At 29.7% G+C, this 21,037-nt stretch overlaps 1 protein-coding gene across 1 annotated transcript in view; it reads right to left on the minus strand.

The window, feature by feature from the left end:
• The window catches only part of LOC143063174 (CLIP-associating protein 1-B-like), a 108,994-nt gene that overhangs the window by 17,387 nt on the left and 70,570 nt on the right, over positions 1-21,037 (minus strand). Inside the window, exons 22-34 of the mRNA XM_076235165.1 lie at positions 19,091-19,165; positions 17,393-17,599; positions 16,951-17,012; positions 14,629-14,739; positions 11,396-11,446; positions 10,375-10,434; positions 7,940-8,043; positions 7,137-7,200; positions 6,224-6,387; positions 5,487-5,565; positions 4,618-4,638; positions 2,093-2,236; positions 170-256 (exon numbers count right to left, since the gene is read on the minus strand). Of these exons, the coding sequence (XP_076091280.1) occupies positions 170-256; positions 2,093-2,236; positions 4,618-4,638; positions 5,487-5,565; positions 6,224-6,387; positions 7,137-7,200; positions 7,940-8,043; positions 10,375-10,434; positions 11,396-11,446; positions 14,629-14,739; positions 16,951-17,012; positions 17,393-17,599; positions 19,091-19,165 (1,229 nt within the window). The remainder of the gene's footprint in view (positions 1-169; positions 257-2,092; positions 2,237-4,617; positions 4,639-5,486; positions 5,566-6,223; positions 6,388-7,136; positions 7,201-7,939; positions 8,044-10,374; positions 10,435-11,395; positions 11,447-14,628; positions 14,740-16,950; positions 17,013-17,392; positions 17,600-19,090; positions 19,166-21,037) is intronic.

Genomic DNA, 21,037 nt, shown 5'->3' on the forward strand with positions numbered 1-21,037 from the left:
CCAAAAATCTCCTAAGGTTAAGACATAGGAACCTAGTATGATCACAGAAAAAAATATTTTTAATGTCAGACAAACTTTTCTGAAAAACTTATACTTGTGTATATAAAAATTCATCCTATTCACACAATTTCAAGTATCAATAGTGAAGAAAAAATAAAGATGAACTTACTTGGAATGCTTTAGGAAGGTATGATAACATCATGGAAAACTCTGGCGGATTTAAGTTAAATAATGCTATTAATACCATTTGAGCACCCTGAAAAGGAAACAATTGAAACAATCTATAAAATTAATGGAATTAGATAACATACATTATGCATTTTTAATAAATGCAATAACCATGTGTTTTTTTTTAAATGTTTTTTTGATTTTAAAATATTTGTTTTGAACTTTTCAAATACATCTTGTCCAGGTTTTTAAAGATAGATCCTTTCCAAAAAAGATTAGGTCTGGTAAAGGTAGATTTTGGCCTCAACCTTCAGGTTCATTTAATGAAAGATTTTGGACACTTTTTAAACACTGAAGTAGACAACACAATTCAATTAGAAAGATTTGGACTGATTAGGTCATTAAAGACGCTCAAATTAAAGCTTTGATATGTTACAATTCTCAAATATGCCATAATATATCACTTTTCAGATGGTTTTTATCAAAAATAAAAGTGGCTGCATCCGTAACACAACCAATATTTATGTAACAGAAGTATTCTTCTTTCCAATAAATAGCTAAAAGCTTACAATTTTGTAAAACTGCTATATCGAATCTCACTGTTCGGCATAATTTTCTGGACAGAGAACCTAACATGATCTAAGGGCTATTCCTAGAGGAAATGTAAGGGGGTAGGGATTATTTTTCTATACACCATCATAAATTTTAACTGTCATTTGGCACTAGTATTTGCTTCTACCTTTTACATACTGCCCTGCTACCGCCTAGATCTTTAATCCAATTGAGATTAAGAATCATTAATTTAACATGGTGGTCTATCTTCATTAAATACAGATTGCACAAGACATGTGAAGCAATCCAATAAATTCTAACTAGGCTTACACAGATGAATTTGAAATAGATATAGGAAGATGTGGTATGAGTGTCAATGAGACAACTCTCCATCCAAGTCCCAATCTATAAAAAGTAAACCATTATAGGTCAAGGTACAGTCTTCAACACGGGGCCTTGACTCACACCGAACAGCATGCTATAAAGGGCACCCAAAAATTTCAAGTGTAAAACCATTCAAACAGGAAAACCAACGGTCTAATCTATATAAAAAACAAGAAACGAGAAACACTGTTGAACAACATAAACAAACTACAAATACTGAACATCAGATTCATGTTTTAATGGTACCAAACCTCCTTTATCTGAAACAATAGTGTAACATAACAATATAGAAAGATGCACTATAAAATATCAATTGGAATGGCTCAACTAAAAAAAAACCTGTAGTAACACAAATTAACACACAATGAACAAATAAATTTCATCAATAATTACAATGTAAATACAAAGTTTATAAAAATAAGGGATGAATAATTACAGTAAAAGTATTATACCGCTGTGAAATGTTAAACAATTTCAGAAAAACATCAACTTTGAAAAAAATTAGGGGTCATATTATACACAGGATAATGAAAATAATTTTGTGGTTAAGTATACTTCTTCTGTCTGTATAATCTACCGTCGAGGAAAACCAAGATATTTCTTGTATATCAATAAAACTAATCTAAAAGTCTTCTAACAAACATAAATGTTCTTTTATGGTGGAGAAAGTAAGTTGGTTGGAGAATAAATAACAAGAATATGTCCATACTACAAAGATGCCACACTTGCACTATCATTTTCTATGTTCAGTAATCCTTGAAATTAGAACCAAACTCTTATTTTGACATCAAAATTATAGAGATCATATGACAGGGGATTCAAGTTAATTGGACTTCAACTTCATCAAAAACTACCTTGACCAAAAGCTTTAACCTGTAGAAGGACAGACAGACGAACAAATGGATGCACTGACCAATAAACATAATGGCCTAGGTGGGTCAAGACAAGAATTGTAGATCAAAGTGTCCATGATGCAACAAACATTTACCTTTCTAACATCCACACTTTTTGGCTCAGTTGTCCAATTAATTATCCGTGAGATTGCTAATCGAGAGTCTGCGGAATTCATTAAATCAGAGACATCCATAGCTTGAACCAAACTGTGCAGAAAGTTCAATAAACTTGACTTTACCTGTAAGCAATGAAACATAAAACATCTTTAATCATGATATACAAACATTTTATAATTCGAAAGGATTGATTTCTGTATATTTAGCTCATATCTGAAATTGTTACACATATGATATTATTCATTCCAATAGTTAGTTTCTGTACTCTGAAAGTTTAAATAGATATTCCATAACAAATGCGGCTAAAAATCTTGAAGCAATTTTCATGCACTATCAACCCATTATTGTAATTTAGAAAGCAGTTATTAAAAAAAACACTTTTCTATTTATCATTTCTAGGAAATGTCCTCTCTTATGATACACTGAATGTTAAAAGCAGTGACAATTGCTCCTAAATTATTCAAAAGTAAAATTATTTTCTGAATTCTAGGAATTCTAAAAATAAACTTATCTCAAATAAAGTTATTTCTGATTATACTTAACAAATACAAATGAAAATCTATCAGTTACTCGTTCAACAAATTATTTCCTTTATATTTAGCTGAAATTTTCAAAAAAATATTATCTTGATAATATTGCAGATGTGTTTTTGGAAAACTTGGTTGACAATGAGGCATAAATGGATAAAAATATGTTTGCTGAATGGCAAGCGACAAACCAAACAAGCATATGAAAATTGGAGATTTTGTGTTCAAAAGCTAGGAAAATTTCCATTGGATGTGCTTAAGTATAATTTGTTTGAGTGAAGGGCATATTTTGTTCAATAGGGTTAGAAGGTTTTTAAATAAAAAACATTTCACAAAACATATTTTTTTTTTGACAAACTGTATTTTCTGATAACATATGGTCAGAATATTCATCGTCTGACATTTTGATTAACGTAAACCATGCACTAATAACCAATGGTGATTAAACATGATACACCAATGATCATAAATGAATTTTCTTCTCAAGCTTTTGCTTAAGATCTCTTACTGTTACACCAATTTTTTTTTTACGATGAACTGATAATATTTTCCATTAGATTCTAAAAATATTGCAGCAGGCAGGCACCAGCACCAAACAGGCTTAACTTTTCTTCATAATTGATAATTTTTATGGACACTATACTATAACAACTTAGCATCATATATTGGTATCAAACAATTGTAAGAGATATTTCAAGTATTGGGTGTTTTTTAGAAAGATAACTTTGAATTTGCATTAAAAGGAAAAATTATGTTCATCTTGACACTAGTACTGTAAAAACTATTTGACAGGTAGAAATTTTTGACCCTATTATTAAAACTATTATATTTTCTTTCATTGTTTTATGGGGAGAAAACTCTTGCTAACGGGGGGAAAAGATAATGTACTAAAAAAACACAAAAGTATATGTCATAAAAAAGGAATAAATTTAATTTGAACATATTGTCATAATTCACATTATAAACACCTCCCATACTGTTCCAAAGTTTTAAAACAGTGACAACAGAATTTAATTTGACTCTTAAAAGAATTAGACAAGTGCCATAAAAGATAGAAAATTAACAACATCCATTATGAAGAAAAGTAAATAGAGCAGGAAAAGAAATGACATTTTACCTTTGGCTGTGTAAGGAAGCATGAAATATAAAGAGATACATGAGAACACTGTATAAACCTTATTAACTCATATATAATTCTTATTTGTATCAAGGAAATACAACAAAGGAATAAAATCTACAAAGAAATGGTCCATTGAACATACTATTTTCATGTACCTTTTCAGAGAACAGCAGATATCATACTGTAAATTCAGTTATTATTGTGAGCATTTTTTATTGCAATTTCAAACAATGGACGAAATGCGAGAAATTATTGCATATCTGGAAAAGCTGTATACAGATACAATGACTATGTATCAGATATCAGAATGTGAATTCTTAGAATCGTGAAACTCCCCCTGATGCATTCATTGCATTTATTAAAACCTTGCAATAAATTCTGAATTTACAGTAATTAGTCATAAAAATAACTGATGAAGCCATGGGAAAATTCAGTAATAAATCTTCTTCCTTTGTCTAGATTAGTTATCTTTTAAATTCTGCATTTTTGCAAGTATTGTGTAAGAATTTGTCTGTATAACCCATGGTTGTCAGTTTTATTAAGACAAAAAAGATACCATTATCAAAGTTTTAAATAGGATAAACAATACAGGAAAAAAGATCTACAACATTTACTTCCCATGGCCTTATAGTATTATCAGTAGTAACTGCAGGAAATGATGAGCCAAGGGAAATTTTTAAAATGCTGGTACCAGTCAATATCAAGACAAATGTTTCTCATCATTGGAACACAGAGCATTCCCAACAAGTCACTAATAATTCCATTACTAATTTGTAACAACTAAATTATTTCATTTTTCAAAATAACAAAACAGTGGCTTTAACTTTTGTGTGAAAAACCTGAAAGTCTGAAATACCTTTGTTGGAGGGTCAATTTCCTAAATTTTAAAAGAAATGCAAGCAAATTTCACAATGTCAGTTCAACATTTAGAGCAATAAATTGTGGACAAAAATAAATGTATGTAAAGGTTCTGAACCTCTTAGTCTAGCTTTTTGTTTTTCTTCAGATAAATTTCATTTAATACATTTATTTTGTTTATGGTACATGTACATGTATTTGTAATTTTTGTTTTATATCTTTATGTTCCACACTTATCTCAGAGGGTGTAAGCAAAATATAACAAGCAAAGTTTGAAAAAGCCAAGATCAAAATGGGATTTGTAAAGCTATTTCCTATTAAATATGATCTAAAGCTAAAACAAACAAAAATAAAATGATAAAAAAAATATTACAATGGATTTTGCTGAGACCTACTTTTGACGACATGAAACTTTCAGAAATATCTTTAGAATCATTTCTGTTGGAGCTCTAAAAAGTATTGGTTTGTAATCGTTATTTGTACATTCATGAAATGTGGAGACATTGTTGTATGTGGGGTACTAGTTTTCAGAGAGCTTTATAAGGATTAGAAGACACAGGTTTTAGGTATTCATCAAAATGAATTTTGTTAAGGCTTATATATAAGATATTTTTAAAAGTTAATATGACCAATAAATAATCCATGCAGGTATAACTTTTCCTCAATCCACAATATTTAAAAACAATTGTCATAACTAAATAACATACAAATAATACAAATATGTAGTGACTGTTATCTTCTTCTTATTTGTTCTTTCCTTATTATTCAAAAGATTTATCCCTGCCAAGTATAAAAGTAAACATTTCAAGAAGAGGTTAAACATCATAGATGGTATAAACACATGTTAACTAAATGTTTCTAACTTACCTTCAAACTATGTGACTGTGTCTGGTCTATTATAAACTTTGTTACCACATTAAACTGCATATTATATGGAAAATTGTCCCTGAAAATAGAAAAGGTCAATAAGGCTTATGCTTCTACAATATTAGTTTTTCAAAATCCAATTTTTTTTCTTTTTTGGGGTGAACATTTTTTAATGTGAAAGCCAGAAATTAAGCAATCTTCATTTTTCCAAATTTTCTTGCATTGAAAACAGATATCAGAGATCACCCCCAGTTGTTGCTCAGTATTTAGTTTTGTATGTTGTGTTTTGTGTACTATTGTTTGTTTGTTTGCCTGTTTGTCTTCTTATTTTTTAGCCATGTCGTTGTCAGTTTTATTTTTACTTATGAGTTTGAATGTCCCTCTGGTATGCTTCTCTTTCAATAAAAAGCCAGCCTTAACAGACAATTTTTAATCATTTGGAAGGAACTGATGCAGTTTTTTTTAGAATTTCTATTTACTGTCTCCAATAAATGTATATCTTTGTTAGGGAAATATATTTTTTCAAATTCAATTGATATCTTTCAATTAAGACTTAGCTTTAACGTAATCGGAAGCAATCTTTTTACAATATAAATTTACAATGCTGTCTCATTGATGTGTACTCAGCATCATCTTGTATCCTTTAAGACCTTTAATCATATAATCAACATGTACTAAGCGTTGAATGTCTTTCCCAAAGCAAAACTAGGATAACAAATAAAAGAACTGAAGCTTACCTAATAGTGTCTAAACATTTCTGTACTTTAGCCTGCTGAGATCCCAACATATCGGCACCAGTTTTCACAATCAGTTTAGTTAATACCAAATACAAATGATCGTGTAAGTCCCTATTATGTACAATCACTAAGTCAACTAACGTATCAAAAAATAAACTTAAAACCTGAAATATAACAAAAGAAACAGGTATGTACATTCAATCACAATAGTATTCTATTTTAATACAAATGCGACACTTTTGGACAAATTCCTATAATTGTTCATCAGAAAATTATGTAAATACCATTTGAGGGCTTTAACCTGGGAATTAATGTCATGACATACAAGCAAGATTATAAAAATGTTGCATTCCATCAAGCAGATTAAAAGATAGATTGATATTACTAGTAATTCATAAGACGATGTTAGTTATTTAGTTGCTTAAATATTGTTTTGCAAACTACTGTAAGTAATAAAGCATTTTTATTATTAACAAAATTCTTTTTTACTTGACACACATCTTAAAATTTGATCTTCTGTATGTTTTAATCAGTGGTGTTAAGTTCAATGTTTGCCCACTAGTGCCTTTTCATATATAGTCTTTATCATGCTTGTTAATTAAAAAGCAAAACTACAATATTTTGTCTGCACACATTACTTTTTTCCCTTTGTAAAGTTCCTAGAGACTTCCTTTTTTTATTCTCTGATTTTATGGCCATTCAAAAAACTTAGTGAATAATGAGAAGTTACTTTATTTTATGCCACCATGTATTTTATACTTTATTTTATGCCACCATGTATTTTATACTTTATTTTATGCCACCATGTATTTTATACTTTATTTTATGCCACCATGTATTTTATATAACGCCTAAATATCAATATGTCAGATATTTTTTTATGTAACTTTCAAATGATAAATCTGTTACTCACTTTACTTGCTGGGTCATGAAACATTCTTGTAAAAATTTCCATAACTTTCCGTAATTCTACCCGCCTGTAATGACAACAAAAGTTTAGCTAATTTAATCTCTATACAATCCAAACTATTTCACTTGCATAATCCAGAAAAAATTTCACATACAAACAAGTGCATTGCATATAATTTATATTTTAAGGATGTTTGCTCCTCCACTTTTTGGACTTTTTGACAGATTTTCGGAATCCTCTGGTTTTATCCATGTATTGTCATTAAAAAAATGCCCACTAACCCCTACTTTTCTTTTTATAATTTTATTACATAAAGTTAAAAAAGCCATATTTCAAAATTTTATAAAATTCTAGTTATTTTTACAGTATTTGAAACAAATAAGGTGCAATGATAAATATATGAAAAGTCTAGAGAGAAAAATTTCCCGCCAATTTTTCAATGGCTTATATCTTGAAAACGAGTACACAGACCCTCCATTTTTTTCTTCTTTTTTAATTTCTTTATTTATATACTTTCAATTCATTATAGTCTTTCAAAAAGTTTGTTATTTTTTAACAGAGTAGCAAACATCCTTAAGACACATTTGTAGCTTGGCACATCTTTTTCTATTATAATCTTTTTCAATAATTGCAAAAATTTACTTTTTTCTTTAAATACATGACATTTTTATGCATCAGTAAAGAATAAATCTGATTTATATGAAAAAAATCTTCTAAATTAATGAAAAGAATAGATTTATTCAGCATTAATCTTCCACGAGTTCTGTAAAATTTTGGTTAACTGATGAAAACTGTTAGGTACTTACGTTAAATACCGATTTAATCGTAATAAATTTTGTAGAGCTATAAGTCCTTCTTTTCTGTCAGCTGATGAAGTGCTTCCTAAGAGAGAAATTATTTCTGCTGTGTCCTGAAACAAGAGGCAAGATATTGAAGTAACAGTAACATTTAAATTAAGGAAACAATTTTGCTTATTTAACAAGTGATTTTGAAAATAAAGCTAAGCATTTGTTTAAAAATTAAAGTTTAGATATTGTATTTAATATCTGATATGAATTTATGATATGAAAATAGTGAAACATGCAAACTCTACATATTTTTAAGCCCCAAATCAAATAAACGTTTTTTTGTTTTTTTTTTTATCAAAAAGATACATTATAAAATCTAACATTCAATGCACAGAAACAAATTATCTTTCAACAAGACTTAAATTACCATCATTTCTTTTGTTTTATAATTAAGTATGTGTGTTTGCCCTTGTATAAGGAAATTAATAATAAAAAAGGTACCATTCTGGTTAACTACAGCAAAAGCTTTCCATATATTTACAAATACTCTTATAGATGGAGGTTGCCACAAATTTGAGAAAAACTTGGTAATGACAGACCTTTAATGATTTGTTTTCAATCTATTCTCAACTTTAAGTAGGACCTTGGTATCATTTGGACAATTTGTTTTAGCAAAGTTCACATATGGACTATTAATCTAAATTTTTCTACCTGTACAGATTTATTATAGATGAAATTTATCTATATTGATACATGTGTGATATTTGACATAAGTAATATGAAATGTCACTAAGAAATCATTGAAAAACTAGATGTGTCAAAGCGACACCAATGGCCCTGTCCAAACAAGTTGAAAAATCTGCAATTTCAATAACATGTGTGGACACAAACATGATGGTAGTCTCACATTGATATGTTCATAATTATAAATTAACTGTTAACAAAACTCAGCTCAAAATGTGGAGGCCTATAGAAAAAAAGTCTGTTTAACTCTGATTTTCAACAATTTTCAAAGTTGTAAACCCTTAATTTTGGCAAAAATTAATTGAGAGAAACAAAACTTAAACTTAATCTGTAACTCATCATGAGTAACTCACATACCAAAAATCAGCCCAAGATCTGAAAGCTTTTAGAAAAAAAATCTGTAAAACTGTTATTTTCAACAATTTAACAAAGTCCAAAGCCGCTATTTCGGCAAAAATTAGCAAAGCGGAACAAATCTTAAACTTGACCTGTATCTCATCATGGTTACCTCACATACCAAAAATCAGCCCAATATCTGAAAGCGTTTAGAAAAAAAGTCTGTATAACTGTGATTTTCAACAATTTTCAAAGTTGTAAACCCTTAATTTTGGCAAAAATTAATGGAGAGGAACAAAACTTAAACTTGATCTGTAACTCATCATGGTTAACTCACAAACCAAAAATTTGCCCAATATCTGAAGGCGTTTAGAAAAAAAAAAATCTGTACAACTGTGATTTTCAACAATTTATCAAAGTCCAAAGCCTGTAATTTCAGCAAAAATTAGCAGAGCGGAATGTAACACATAAACTTGATCTGTAACTCATCATGGTAAACTCACAAACCAAAAATCAGCCCAATATCTGAAGGAGTTTAGAAAAAAACTCCATATAATGGTTTTTTGTGGAATGACAGAATTTCGGAATGACGGAATTTGGGAAAGACAGAATTTCAGAATTTCGGACAAGGGTAAAACTATATGGCACTGACAACTTCGTTGCAGGGCCATACAAATACAATCCATATAAAAATCTGATTGTTTTAAATATATGTGTCTTTCGTCATTTTGTTTAACTATCTGAATTATACCCCAGATCTCCATAAACAGCCAATATCACAGAAGAGAACAAGAAAACAAGAAAATCTCATATCATTATTGACACCCAAAGTGCTTGTAAGCACTGAATGGTAAAGATTGCTTCAAATTATCAGTGGGAAGTAAAATTAAATATTGCATTGGTTGTAGTTGATTTAACAGCAGTTATAGACAAAGGAAGATAACTCCAATTCTTAAAGATGACTTTAACAATGACATCAGAACAGATATTAGATTCCTGCACCTTGCAAAAGTTAAGTAATTTTCTTGACAAATGTAACATAATTTTGTGCCTTGCATATCTGAGCATATATTACATCAATAAATTTCTGCAAATTTTCATGGATAGGATGTATAGAATATTATGATCATATGAACTATATTTTGCGTATCAAAAAGAGAGTGACAAGCCTTGGAAGATTTAGATATTAAGTCAGTCCCATAAGGTTTAGATTGCATTTCATGCAATCTTTACCTAAAAACATAATTAATTAACAAAGTGGTGGAAAATGAAAATTCCAAAGAAACAGGAATAAAAATACAAAATGTACAACAATTGACAAAAATCATAAATTATTTAAATCATAAAAAAAAACATGATTACACAGCTGTTACCTTGATTTCATCAGATTTAAGTGTAGGGGGCGATGACGATGATGAGTCCATATCTTTGTGCTGAGAGCCAGTAAAATAGTGTAAAACTAATATCAGTTCAACATTCTCAATAAATATATGTACAATCCAATGATGTCATAAGATAGACAAATCTTGTTCTTAAAAAAACAACAATTATTTGTATGGCCAGACTGCATACGTTAATAATATATTTTCATGGAAAAACCATACAAAATGATATTTGCCTGACCTATGTTATAAAAATAAGAGGGCAGGATAATTTATAGGGATACAGAGGCAAAATAAACTTGATATATTTAATGTTGAACATAATGACTTGGACTAAGAAGCAATCAAGTTATGTTTAACTAAATTAATGTTTGTGTCTTTTAAGGATTACTGATAATGTTTCTGGGGTCAAACATGAACAACCCTGAGTAGATTAATAGTCCTGTTTGATACACTAGGTTGGATTCTAATGTTTATCCCCACAAGGTTTGTCTACCTTATTGTTGTTTGTAGATGATATGAGATTATACCACATATATAACTGATAAAAGTTTACAACATAGAAATAACCAAAAAATTACATCAAACTAAGTACAAGAAGAAAATACAGTATACAAAGAAATGCAACAAAATTTATAAAAAAGGAAATTATAAGTATAGTTAAGGAGAAACACCTAATTTGATGTCTAATTAAGGCAGTTCAATAAAAAAATATACATTGGTCCTAGGGAAGGCACTTTAGAAATCTCATCTACAAGTTGGGTTTTTTTTTTCTAGTTAAAGTATAGAAGAAATTCTAAAATTTCCTATATAGATTACACTATTTTAAATTTGCCTTCCTCCAGGTACCCTGTATGTTAAAATAAAACAGCCCTTACAAAAATAATCAATATATGGATCAAATAATAACAAATAGCTCACAACTAAAAAATTACAAAAATCTATAAAAAAAGTTTCACAAAACCAGAAATATGTTCTTTGTCAGAAACACAAGATATACAAAACTGAATACCTGCGTAGGCGTGGGGAGTCGATAGTACCATTTTTCAAATTCCGATGATGCCTTTAGGAAGCAGCAGAAAAAAAGCAAAAGCAACAAAATCATTGACTTGACCACAAAAATATAACTCAGATCATGTAGCAGTAACTACATTTAAATAGTATGAATGATTGTGAAGTATGATAAATTGTAAATGATGTTTGAAGGCTAAATATTTTTTTCCAAACAGTTTCGCATTTTCCTGAAGTAGAATGATCTAGATTAACTTGTATGGAGATAGATGTTAGCTTTTTTTTCTATAAAAAAATTGTCTGCACAAGATTTTCTCCATTTCTCAAGACTTTCTAACTTTTTCAGCCTGTGTTATCTTAAAAACAAATGTAGTTTTGGATGATCTTAGCAATTCTTAGGTTTGTTTTTGCATCATGTAAATTTCTTTGTAGAATGACTACTTTGACTATCTAGCAAAAATTAAGACATATGCAGAAGTTCCTTAATGATGCAACCAAGAAAGGTTCCAATTCACAAAAGAAAGGTTTTAAAATTACAAAAGGAAAGTTTTAAATTCACAGAAGAAAGGTTTCAAATTTACAAAAGGATGTTTTAATTTACATTTGTACTGAAATCTTTCAATTTTAAACAAGGTATCCCGTTAACTGTTTGTAAAAAAAGAACTTGTCTTCATAGACTGCTGATATATAACAATTACTTCATGTTATATAATCCAAGCCGTGTTGAATATTAAAATTACATGATGCACATACACAGTGAAATTCTAAAAAAATCATAATATATACATAATGAACAAGTGATTTTAATATCAAAATGCAAATATTATCAATGTTATAAAATGAATCTACAGTAAAATATTGTTTACTTGTGCTCAAACTTTCAATACCAGTCACTTTGAAAAATTGTATTATTGAGAAAAATAAACAGCTGCGCCATGAGCGCATGATACGCCCAACGTCTTGTGTGGAAGTTTTATGCAATAATCATAAATAGTTTCTGAGGAAGTTTTAAGCAATAACCATTTAATGTTTTTGAAACACGGCGGGACATGTGAAACCCCCCCCCCCAACCCCCAACCCTGTTTCTTTTTTTTACAAATATCACTAAAATAAAATTTTAAATCAAACCAAAAAGTATACAGATCTTTAAATTAGTATAACAAAGAAGTGTGTACAGTTTCAAGCAATAATCATAAATTGTTTTTGAGATACGGCGCGACATGTAAAAAAAACCCTCTCCTTTTTTACAAAATACTCAATTACTCAAAAATGAAATTATGAATCATCACCAAAAACTATACAGATCATTAGATTAATATAACAAAGAAGTGTGTAAAGTTTTAAGCAATAATCATAAATCATTTTTGAGATACGGCGCGACATGTAAAAAAACCCTCCCCCTTTTTTACAAAATACTCAAAAACGAAATTTTGAATCATTACCAAAAAGTATACAGATATTAAGATTAATATAACTAAGAAGTGTGTAAAGTTTTAAGCAATAATCAAGAAACGTTTTTGAGATACGGTGCGACATGTGAAAAAAAACACACCCCTGTTTTAGTTACAAAGTGCCGTAACTCAAAAAGTTTAAATCTTATTTTCACCAAAAAGTATACAGATCATTTGACCATCAAAAGAAACAACTATATTAAGTTTCATGAAATTTGGATAAGTCGTTCTCAAGTTACGGTGCGACATGTTTACGCCGGACAGGCGGAGGGACGGACAAATGGACACCGGATATTTGTATACCATAATAAAATTTTGACGGGCGTATAAAAAAACGAAGCCCATTCAATATATCTTAAACTTCAAATTTCAATTGCACAGCAGCATTTGGTCGACCATTTCCGAAATTGCATCAATTTATCTACTTTATGTGTTTGTCATCAATCGATAATTGTCATTAAAAACTTTTAAAATTATAATATGAAAATGTGTTTTGAGCTTTCAATTAAAGTTTTACTGTAATATATAAACTGAATATCAATGAAACCAACTTCAATGGATTAAGTTCAAAGATTTTTTCATAAAAAACCTTAACTGACTTCAAAATACAGAGTCCTATTGGCATATCTCATTCAATCACTGATGTATCTAGGTCTAAAGATTGTATTCCAATGGTTCCTAACACATTGTCTAAAGCATTCATAAGACTTGTAAAGTTTTGATGTTTGAAACATGTTTTTTTTTTACCCTGGTACAGGGTACACATACCTAGGACATAAACCAATGATGAATTACCTAGATTTACTAACTCAATTCTATTTTTCTCAATTGTATATATATACAAAAAAACTTATGACAACAAAACTTGTGAGTTAAACCTCAGGTGTAAAGTTACCTAAAGGCAGCTGTTTCTCCTGAAAATATTCATTTCTATTTCTGAAAATTAACACACTAATCATTCTCCAAAAAAAACTAGTTTTGCACATGAATTGTTTCAGCAATAAATGAAATAGCTCTGAATCCATGCTCTGTTTTATCAACAAAATATGTAATTTTATATCCCATAATGCATCAGAAATCCATTGCAATTAAGTTTGGTCTTGATATACAGATGTTTTAAATTACTAACCAGCATAAAACTTCAGCCTATGTCATTACATTTATAACACAAGTGATAACAAGGGAAAGGTTTTACACATTAGTTATTTTAGTGATAACAAGGGAAAGGTTTTACACATTAGTTATTTTAGTGATAACAAGGGAAAGGTTTTACACATTAGTTATTTTAGTGATAACAAGGGAAAGGTTTTACACATTAGTTATTTTAGTGATAACAAGGGAAAGGTTTTACACAATAGTTATTTTAGTCAATACATGCTTCATCATTTTTTTATAACTTTGTTAGAATGCCTTCTTGAATAGAAAAGGCTTCAAAAATGTTAATCTTAAGTTACGGTCTGTTTGTTCTGAGAATGATAAAAGCAACAAAATTTTAACACTGCTTTAAAGGAGGCAACCCTATTTTAAAGCAACATGCTTGCAATTCTCTGAGCATAAAATATAATAAATACTGTGATATATTGTATTAGTCAGGATTAATTTTAAAGTCAACAATATTGAAAGAAACAAAATCTAATTACAAGAAGTTTTCTGGCATTTGTAACTTACAATGATTAAACATTATTTGGGCCTTTTTTCTGTTACAGAAGACATTCCTACAAAAGTCTTTGCCATATCTTGGATCATTATATATTTATTGTTGTGCAAAATTAGTTGAACTCACCTCAGAAGTTTTGCCAAGAGAAGCAAAAGACCTTTCTGAACACACACTAGAATTTTCACTGGCAGCGTCATCTGAATCGTACGTATCATATCTTGATCTACCTCCACGTATCTGAAACAGAAATCTTACAATACAACTAAATAATAAACAAATGTTTGGTGGCCACATTGACACATAGTATAGATTAATTTAATTTTGTTGAAAGGCATAAGAAAATAAACAGCTGCGCCATGAGCGCATGATACGCCCGACGTCTTGTGTGGAAGTTTTATGCAATAATCATAAATAGTTTCTGAGAAAAATAGTTTCTGAGGAAGTTTTAAGCAATAACCATTTATTGTTTTTGAGACACGGCGGGACATGTGAAACCCCCCCAATGGTTTTTTTTAACAAATATCACTAAAATAAAATTTTGAATCAAACCAAAAAGTAAACAGATCTTTAAATTAGTATAACAAAGAAGTGTGTACAGTTTCAAGCAATAATCATAAATTGTTTTTGAGATACAGCGCGACATGTAAAAAAAAACCCTCCCGTTTTTTACAAAATACTCAATAACTCAAAAATGAAATTTTGAGTCATCACCAAAAAGTATACAGATCTTTAGATTAATATAACAAAGAAGTGTGTAAAGTTTTAAGCAATAATCATAAATCGTTTTTGAGATACAGCATGACATGTAAAAAAACCTCCCCCTTTTTTACAAAATACTCAATAACTCAAAAATGAAATTTTGAATCATCACCAAAAAGTATACAGATCTTTAGATTAATATAACAAAGAAGTGTGTAAAGTTTTAAGCAATAATCATAAATCGTTTTTGAGATACGGCGCGACATGTAAAAACACTCCCCCTTTTTTATAAAATACTAAAAAACTCAAAAATGAAATTTTGAATCATCACCAAAAAGTATACAGATATTAAGATTAATATAACTAAGAAGTGTGTAAAGTTTTAAGCAATAATCAAGAAACGTTTTTGAGATACGGTGCGACATGTGAAAAAAAAACACATCCCTGTTTTAGTTACAAAGTGCCGTAACTCAAAAAGTTTAAATCTTATTTTCACCAAAAAGTATACAGATCATTTGACCATCATAAGAAACAACTATATTAAGTTTCATGAAATTTGGATAAGTCGTTCTCAAGTTACGGTGCGACATGTTTACGCCGGACAGACGGACAGACGGACAGACGGACGGACGGACACCGGACATTTGTATACCATAATACGTCCCGTCAAAATTTTGACGGGCGTATAAAAATATGAAGTTGCAAAGGTACTTTATTTCTGCATTCAACATAATATGTTCTTTTAACAGTAACAAAACATACGTACTGGATACTGAAGTTCTGAAGTTTGTTGTTAACCCCTTTCCACAGTATTTTGTATCCCTATAACATTCATAAATCCATGATGTCACAGTATTGACTTTGATGTACCAGCCATCCAACTATTACAGTCAGCTTTCATAGGTTTATGTCTTAGATAGATGATTTTATTTAATTGTTATTGGCTTTAAACTAGATGCCAGTAACTGCTAGTATTCTCAGATTTGTTCTTTCTGTCTTTTGTTATTGTGGGGAGGTAAAGTACCCTACTACATCAAGTCTGTGTTTCTGTTGAATGTGTTTAACTCTTTTCAATTGATTTTCCTAGTTTGTTCTTATGCTATACTGTTACACCACTTCTTATGTTATACAGTAACACTACTGTATCAGGTTAGGGGGTATGTTTGGTGCCAGCAAACTAGTTTAACCCTGCAGACTGTATAAGACTGTTCCAAGTCAGGAACCTGTAATTCAGTGCTTGTTGTTCATTGGTGTACACTGCATATCATAATTGTTTTTCATACTTTGTTTTGTATATAAATCAGGCCGATAGTTTTTCTGTTTGGCAATCACACTATATCGTCAATTTTTTATATCAAATACAGATAAAGAGTTTGCAAAAGTTTTGATAATACACTTTTTAAACATTTACCAGAATGCTATATTGTGCTACATTATTGAAAGCTAAATTAAACATAAAACACCATAGGAGCTTAAAACAATGAAACTATGATAATAATGTTAACCAGCGAAGCACTACTAACAACAAGTGAAATATTTGAGTGATGAAAAATGTAATACCAAATCAGTACCATCTTTTTTTTTATATATAATATCCCTAAAGATAATAGCTGTTAGTTAGGTGAAATTAAAATTAAGAAGATGTGGTATGATTGCTCCACTAGTTGAAATGAAACCGACATTAACAGCTATAGGTCACTGTACGGCCTTCAACAAAAGCATTGAAGATATATATCATCATTTACTTACTAAGGCTTCAGCCAATGCATCCTCCACATCAGAGCCAGGACGTAACACACGATGGGCTTGCACTGTAAAAACAAACATACTTCCTTTCAAATATTAGCTATAAAATGCTATTTTTATATAAAACATTGAATTTAACTATAATTTAAACTTTTATAGCATTAACTGTAGTTTTTTTTTTTTACTCAGAAGAAATTTTACTTCATAGAAGAAAGGATTGTCAGTAAAGAAATGTAGATTTTACTTCAGAAATAACATATTAATATTATACAGACACCATAGCCTATAACAGATTGAATTTGACAAAGTAATACCCTTTTACAAGAGAAGGTTAAAGCCAAATGTTAAACTATATGTATGTAATAGTTTTAAACTGCAAGATTTATTTTTTCAATATCAAATCTCTGTACTAAAACTTCCAAATAGTAAAGAATTTTGTTCTAACCTTTCGTCTTGCCACCTGATGAGGGGATTTTACTTCCACTAAGTCGTCGTTCCCTGCCAGAATTACCATATCTATTGGGACTACCTTCCCGACTAGCACCTTGACTTCTGACCATTCCAGATCGCCGTGGTTTGGCTGGAGTCCTGTCTTTCCTGGTATGAGAGACATAACCAAGTCGAGAATTTGGAGAATTTGATCTACTGTTGGCTGAAAAAATAATAAACAACTAAAATAGTCTGTTTGAATGACTTTAAATTCAGTACTCTGTTGTGTGCAGCTACCGATGTATTATCAAGTTTTCGGGAAATGCTACAAATAATGGTAACAAATATAAAATGTATGATTTTTTTTGTTGTGAAATCTTATCTTTCACAATTTTTGAAATAATAAATATTACAATTTTTTTCAATTTACAGATTGAAATATGTTCTACAAACAATTAGACTTTATTCCTTGATTTCCATTATAAGCTATTGTATATATGACGGATCACTTAAGCAAATAAAAAGAAAAATATAAAATAGGCCAATAAGGGCTATAACTCTCCATCAATACCTATTTATGTTTATGTTATCTTTTTCACCTGTCCATTGTAGCATACAAACCATACATATTTATCTAATATTTGCTGATGAGAAATTACTGAATCAAAGTTTGCAAAAACAAAACTGTTTCCAAACTTAAAATAGGTTAATGTTTACTTTTTCTTCATGCATTTCAGAATATTGTACAATGGTCAAATTGAGAGACATCAAATATCTTTAAATCATTTACAAACAAATAACTGAATATTAATTACACCAAAACAAATGTGTGTTTATGGTATTCTATTTTTTTCCCTCTATTTTGCTTAATGTTTTTGGCCTTCAGTATATGGGGACCTCCTACTGTTTTGTCATGTTTCACTATTACAAGTGCTAGTTAAACTTCAATATTTTATATTTTGAGGCTTAAGTAACCTTGTAAGTAGTGAACTCCAAATAGATAAATCCTAAATATAAAGCATATTTGTAAAAAAAAAAAATGGCCTAAATCTATGCTAAAGTCTATAGAAAGTTGGTGTTCAGTACCTACAAATTTTGTTGCAAACAATCACACCAAGCAGTGCACAATAACAAAAACATATTATAAGCATAACAGGAAAACCAAAACAAAAGGAAAGAAAAGGAAGAATACAAAAAAAGTAATAACTTTCTAAACATTTCCATAACACAATATTTTATAATTTTTCTAAATCTTCCATATACAATTCTCTACTAATTTTCAAGAATGAAAACTATTGTAATTTTCACGATGAACATTACAATGATTCGAATGAATAATATCATGCTCCAGTGCATTTTTCAATATAAACCTAAAGCTATAATAAAATTAACCCAATGGAAAAAAATATACATAAACTGAGCTACATGCTTTGTGCATTTCATCGTCTACATATTTTTCTAATAGTCACTCTATAACTATCAACGATCAGAAACACAAATTGTAGAAATGTCATGCTTTTATAGTACAAACTATGGACTAAACCCCTTGTTAGTTTTGGACCAATCAAATTGTTATCCTACACCAAACAGACACAACTCAGATCAAAATCCTCAGTCAACACATGTTAATATGTAAGATGTCTAACATTCGGATCTATAAATCCATGTAACTTTCCAAGACAGATACAATATGTCTGTGCATTCCATTACTTACGTTGAGACTGTGATGCGCCTGAAGTCCTCGGTCGTCGACTGGTGGATGAATGACTGGTACTACTTTTCTGTCTCGCTGTAAAAGGTTCAATTCCAATACAAAACATTCAATCATATTTTTCTACAATTCTCTACAAATACCTGAGATGATCTAAACTACAAATGGACGATATTTCTCAGCCTGTTATCAAGAGCTACACCACATCAGTAAGAGAAGTAATGCTGCAATCTTAAACATACCTTCTTCGGCCATACAAGTTTTATTTTGATTTACAGGTTTACAGGAGTGATATTGTCAGAAGTCAAAATCACTAACAAAACTTGATTAAAATTAGATTGTATATGTACTGGAATTCCTGTTTTATATGAGTAATTCTTATTTCAATAGTTATCAAATATTCAAATACTGAAATCAGCCATACACCTACCAGAAAATATATAAATTTGATAGCTTGAATTTTTATACAGAGACTTACATTCTCATCCTTTGGTCTCTGGATGTATCATTGGCAGTTATTCCACATCCCCTAACCTTTATATAAAACCTTTTTTTCTTTTGAATTATGTTATTTAAGTGAGAATCTTAGAAATGATATTTATCACTTTCATTATAAAATATATGAGTATATAAAGGTACAATTCAATAATATAACAGGACAAACATAATACATAATATTATAGTGATATACTATAGCTTTGTATATTGGATTCTACACTATTATGTGCCCTCTATTCCACAACTAATCATCTAGCCATCCCCTTTCCCCTTTGTGAAAACTACCGAAAGTTCAGTTACAAATCCTACACTGTTTAATATTATAAGCTGAATTCCATCTCACTTTTATCTTTTCAACCAAATTGATTCACAATAGTTATCAAGAAAACTTTTAACTTTTATTTGAATACAGTAAATAGCAATTGTATTGTTCTTGGGTTACCAATTCATTTTAAATCTGTGAAAACGTTGTAATATGATATCTATAAGTGATTTTCTAAATAAAATCTAAAAATTAAATCAATGCCTTATTTGACAGAGCAAGGAAAAAGAATTTCCTTGATATAAATCTGGAAATAATTGTCGAACAATCATTACCAAATTTTTTATCCATTTCAACATCTGAAAGGTATTCCATGTCATCCTCATATTCATCATTTTCAATCTGAGACCGTGACGGTATTTCAACAACATAAGGGAATAAGGCAAAATGCACTTTCTTAGGTCGGTCCCACAATGTACTGTTTTCATTAGCAGGCATAATCATTTTCCAAAAATATTTTATAGTTTATTGAACTCTTAGAGAAAAGGCTAAAGGCTGAAGGTCACATTATAAAACTTTTCAGCATCCATAATTTTACAATTCCAAATTACAAAGTGCTCTGCACAATAACTATCAGTATATTCCATATTCCATGAACTTTCAGTGAAAGGAAGCTTACAAATTGTCATCAATGTTCATATACAATATAACATCCATAACTTATTCATCCAATAATTATTAATCAGTAGTTCAATCCTCATTCAATAGTAGACTATTTGTTAGTATTAAAGAGAGATTCTTTCTATGCACAATCCACATTACACAACATTCCATTCTAGTTTTAATCAAAATTGAAATTAATCAAGGTTTTATGTTTATGTATTAATCACAAAGTGTAAAATCGTCACCCACACCCATAACATGGATGAACTACAAAACAATATAATCCACAATTGATTTCCAGTCCTTTCAACTTTATAAATATTTTAATTCAATTTTATTATTGAATTTCAATACTGCAAATTCCTTCGATATTAAATATACATAGTTCTTTGTTTTCAGAGATTATCCATTGTAGGAATCAGTTTCAGAGAAATGATGAAGGGGAAAAAAGTTCAGTAAAAATCCAGCTAGGTTATGCAACATTATCCCAATGAAATTTCATAAGCCAAAACTACAAATCAGTCATC

Source organism: Mytilus galloprovincialis, chromosome 2 (genome assembly GCF_965363235.1).
Source record: "Mytilus galloprovincialis chromosome 2, xbMytGall1.hap1.1, whole genome shotgun sequence".
NCBI lineage: Eukaryota > Metazoa > Mollusca > Bivalvia > Mytilida > Mytilidae > Mytilus > Mytilus galloprovincialis.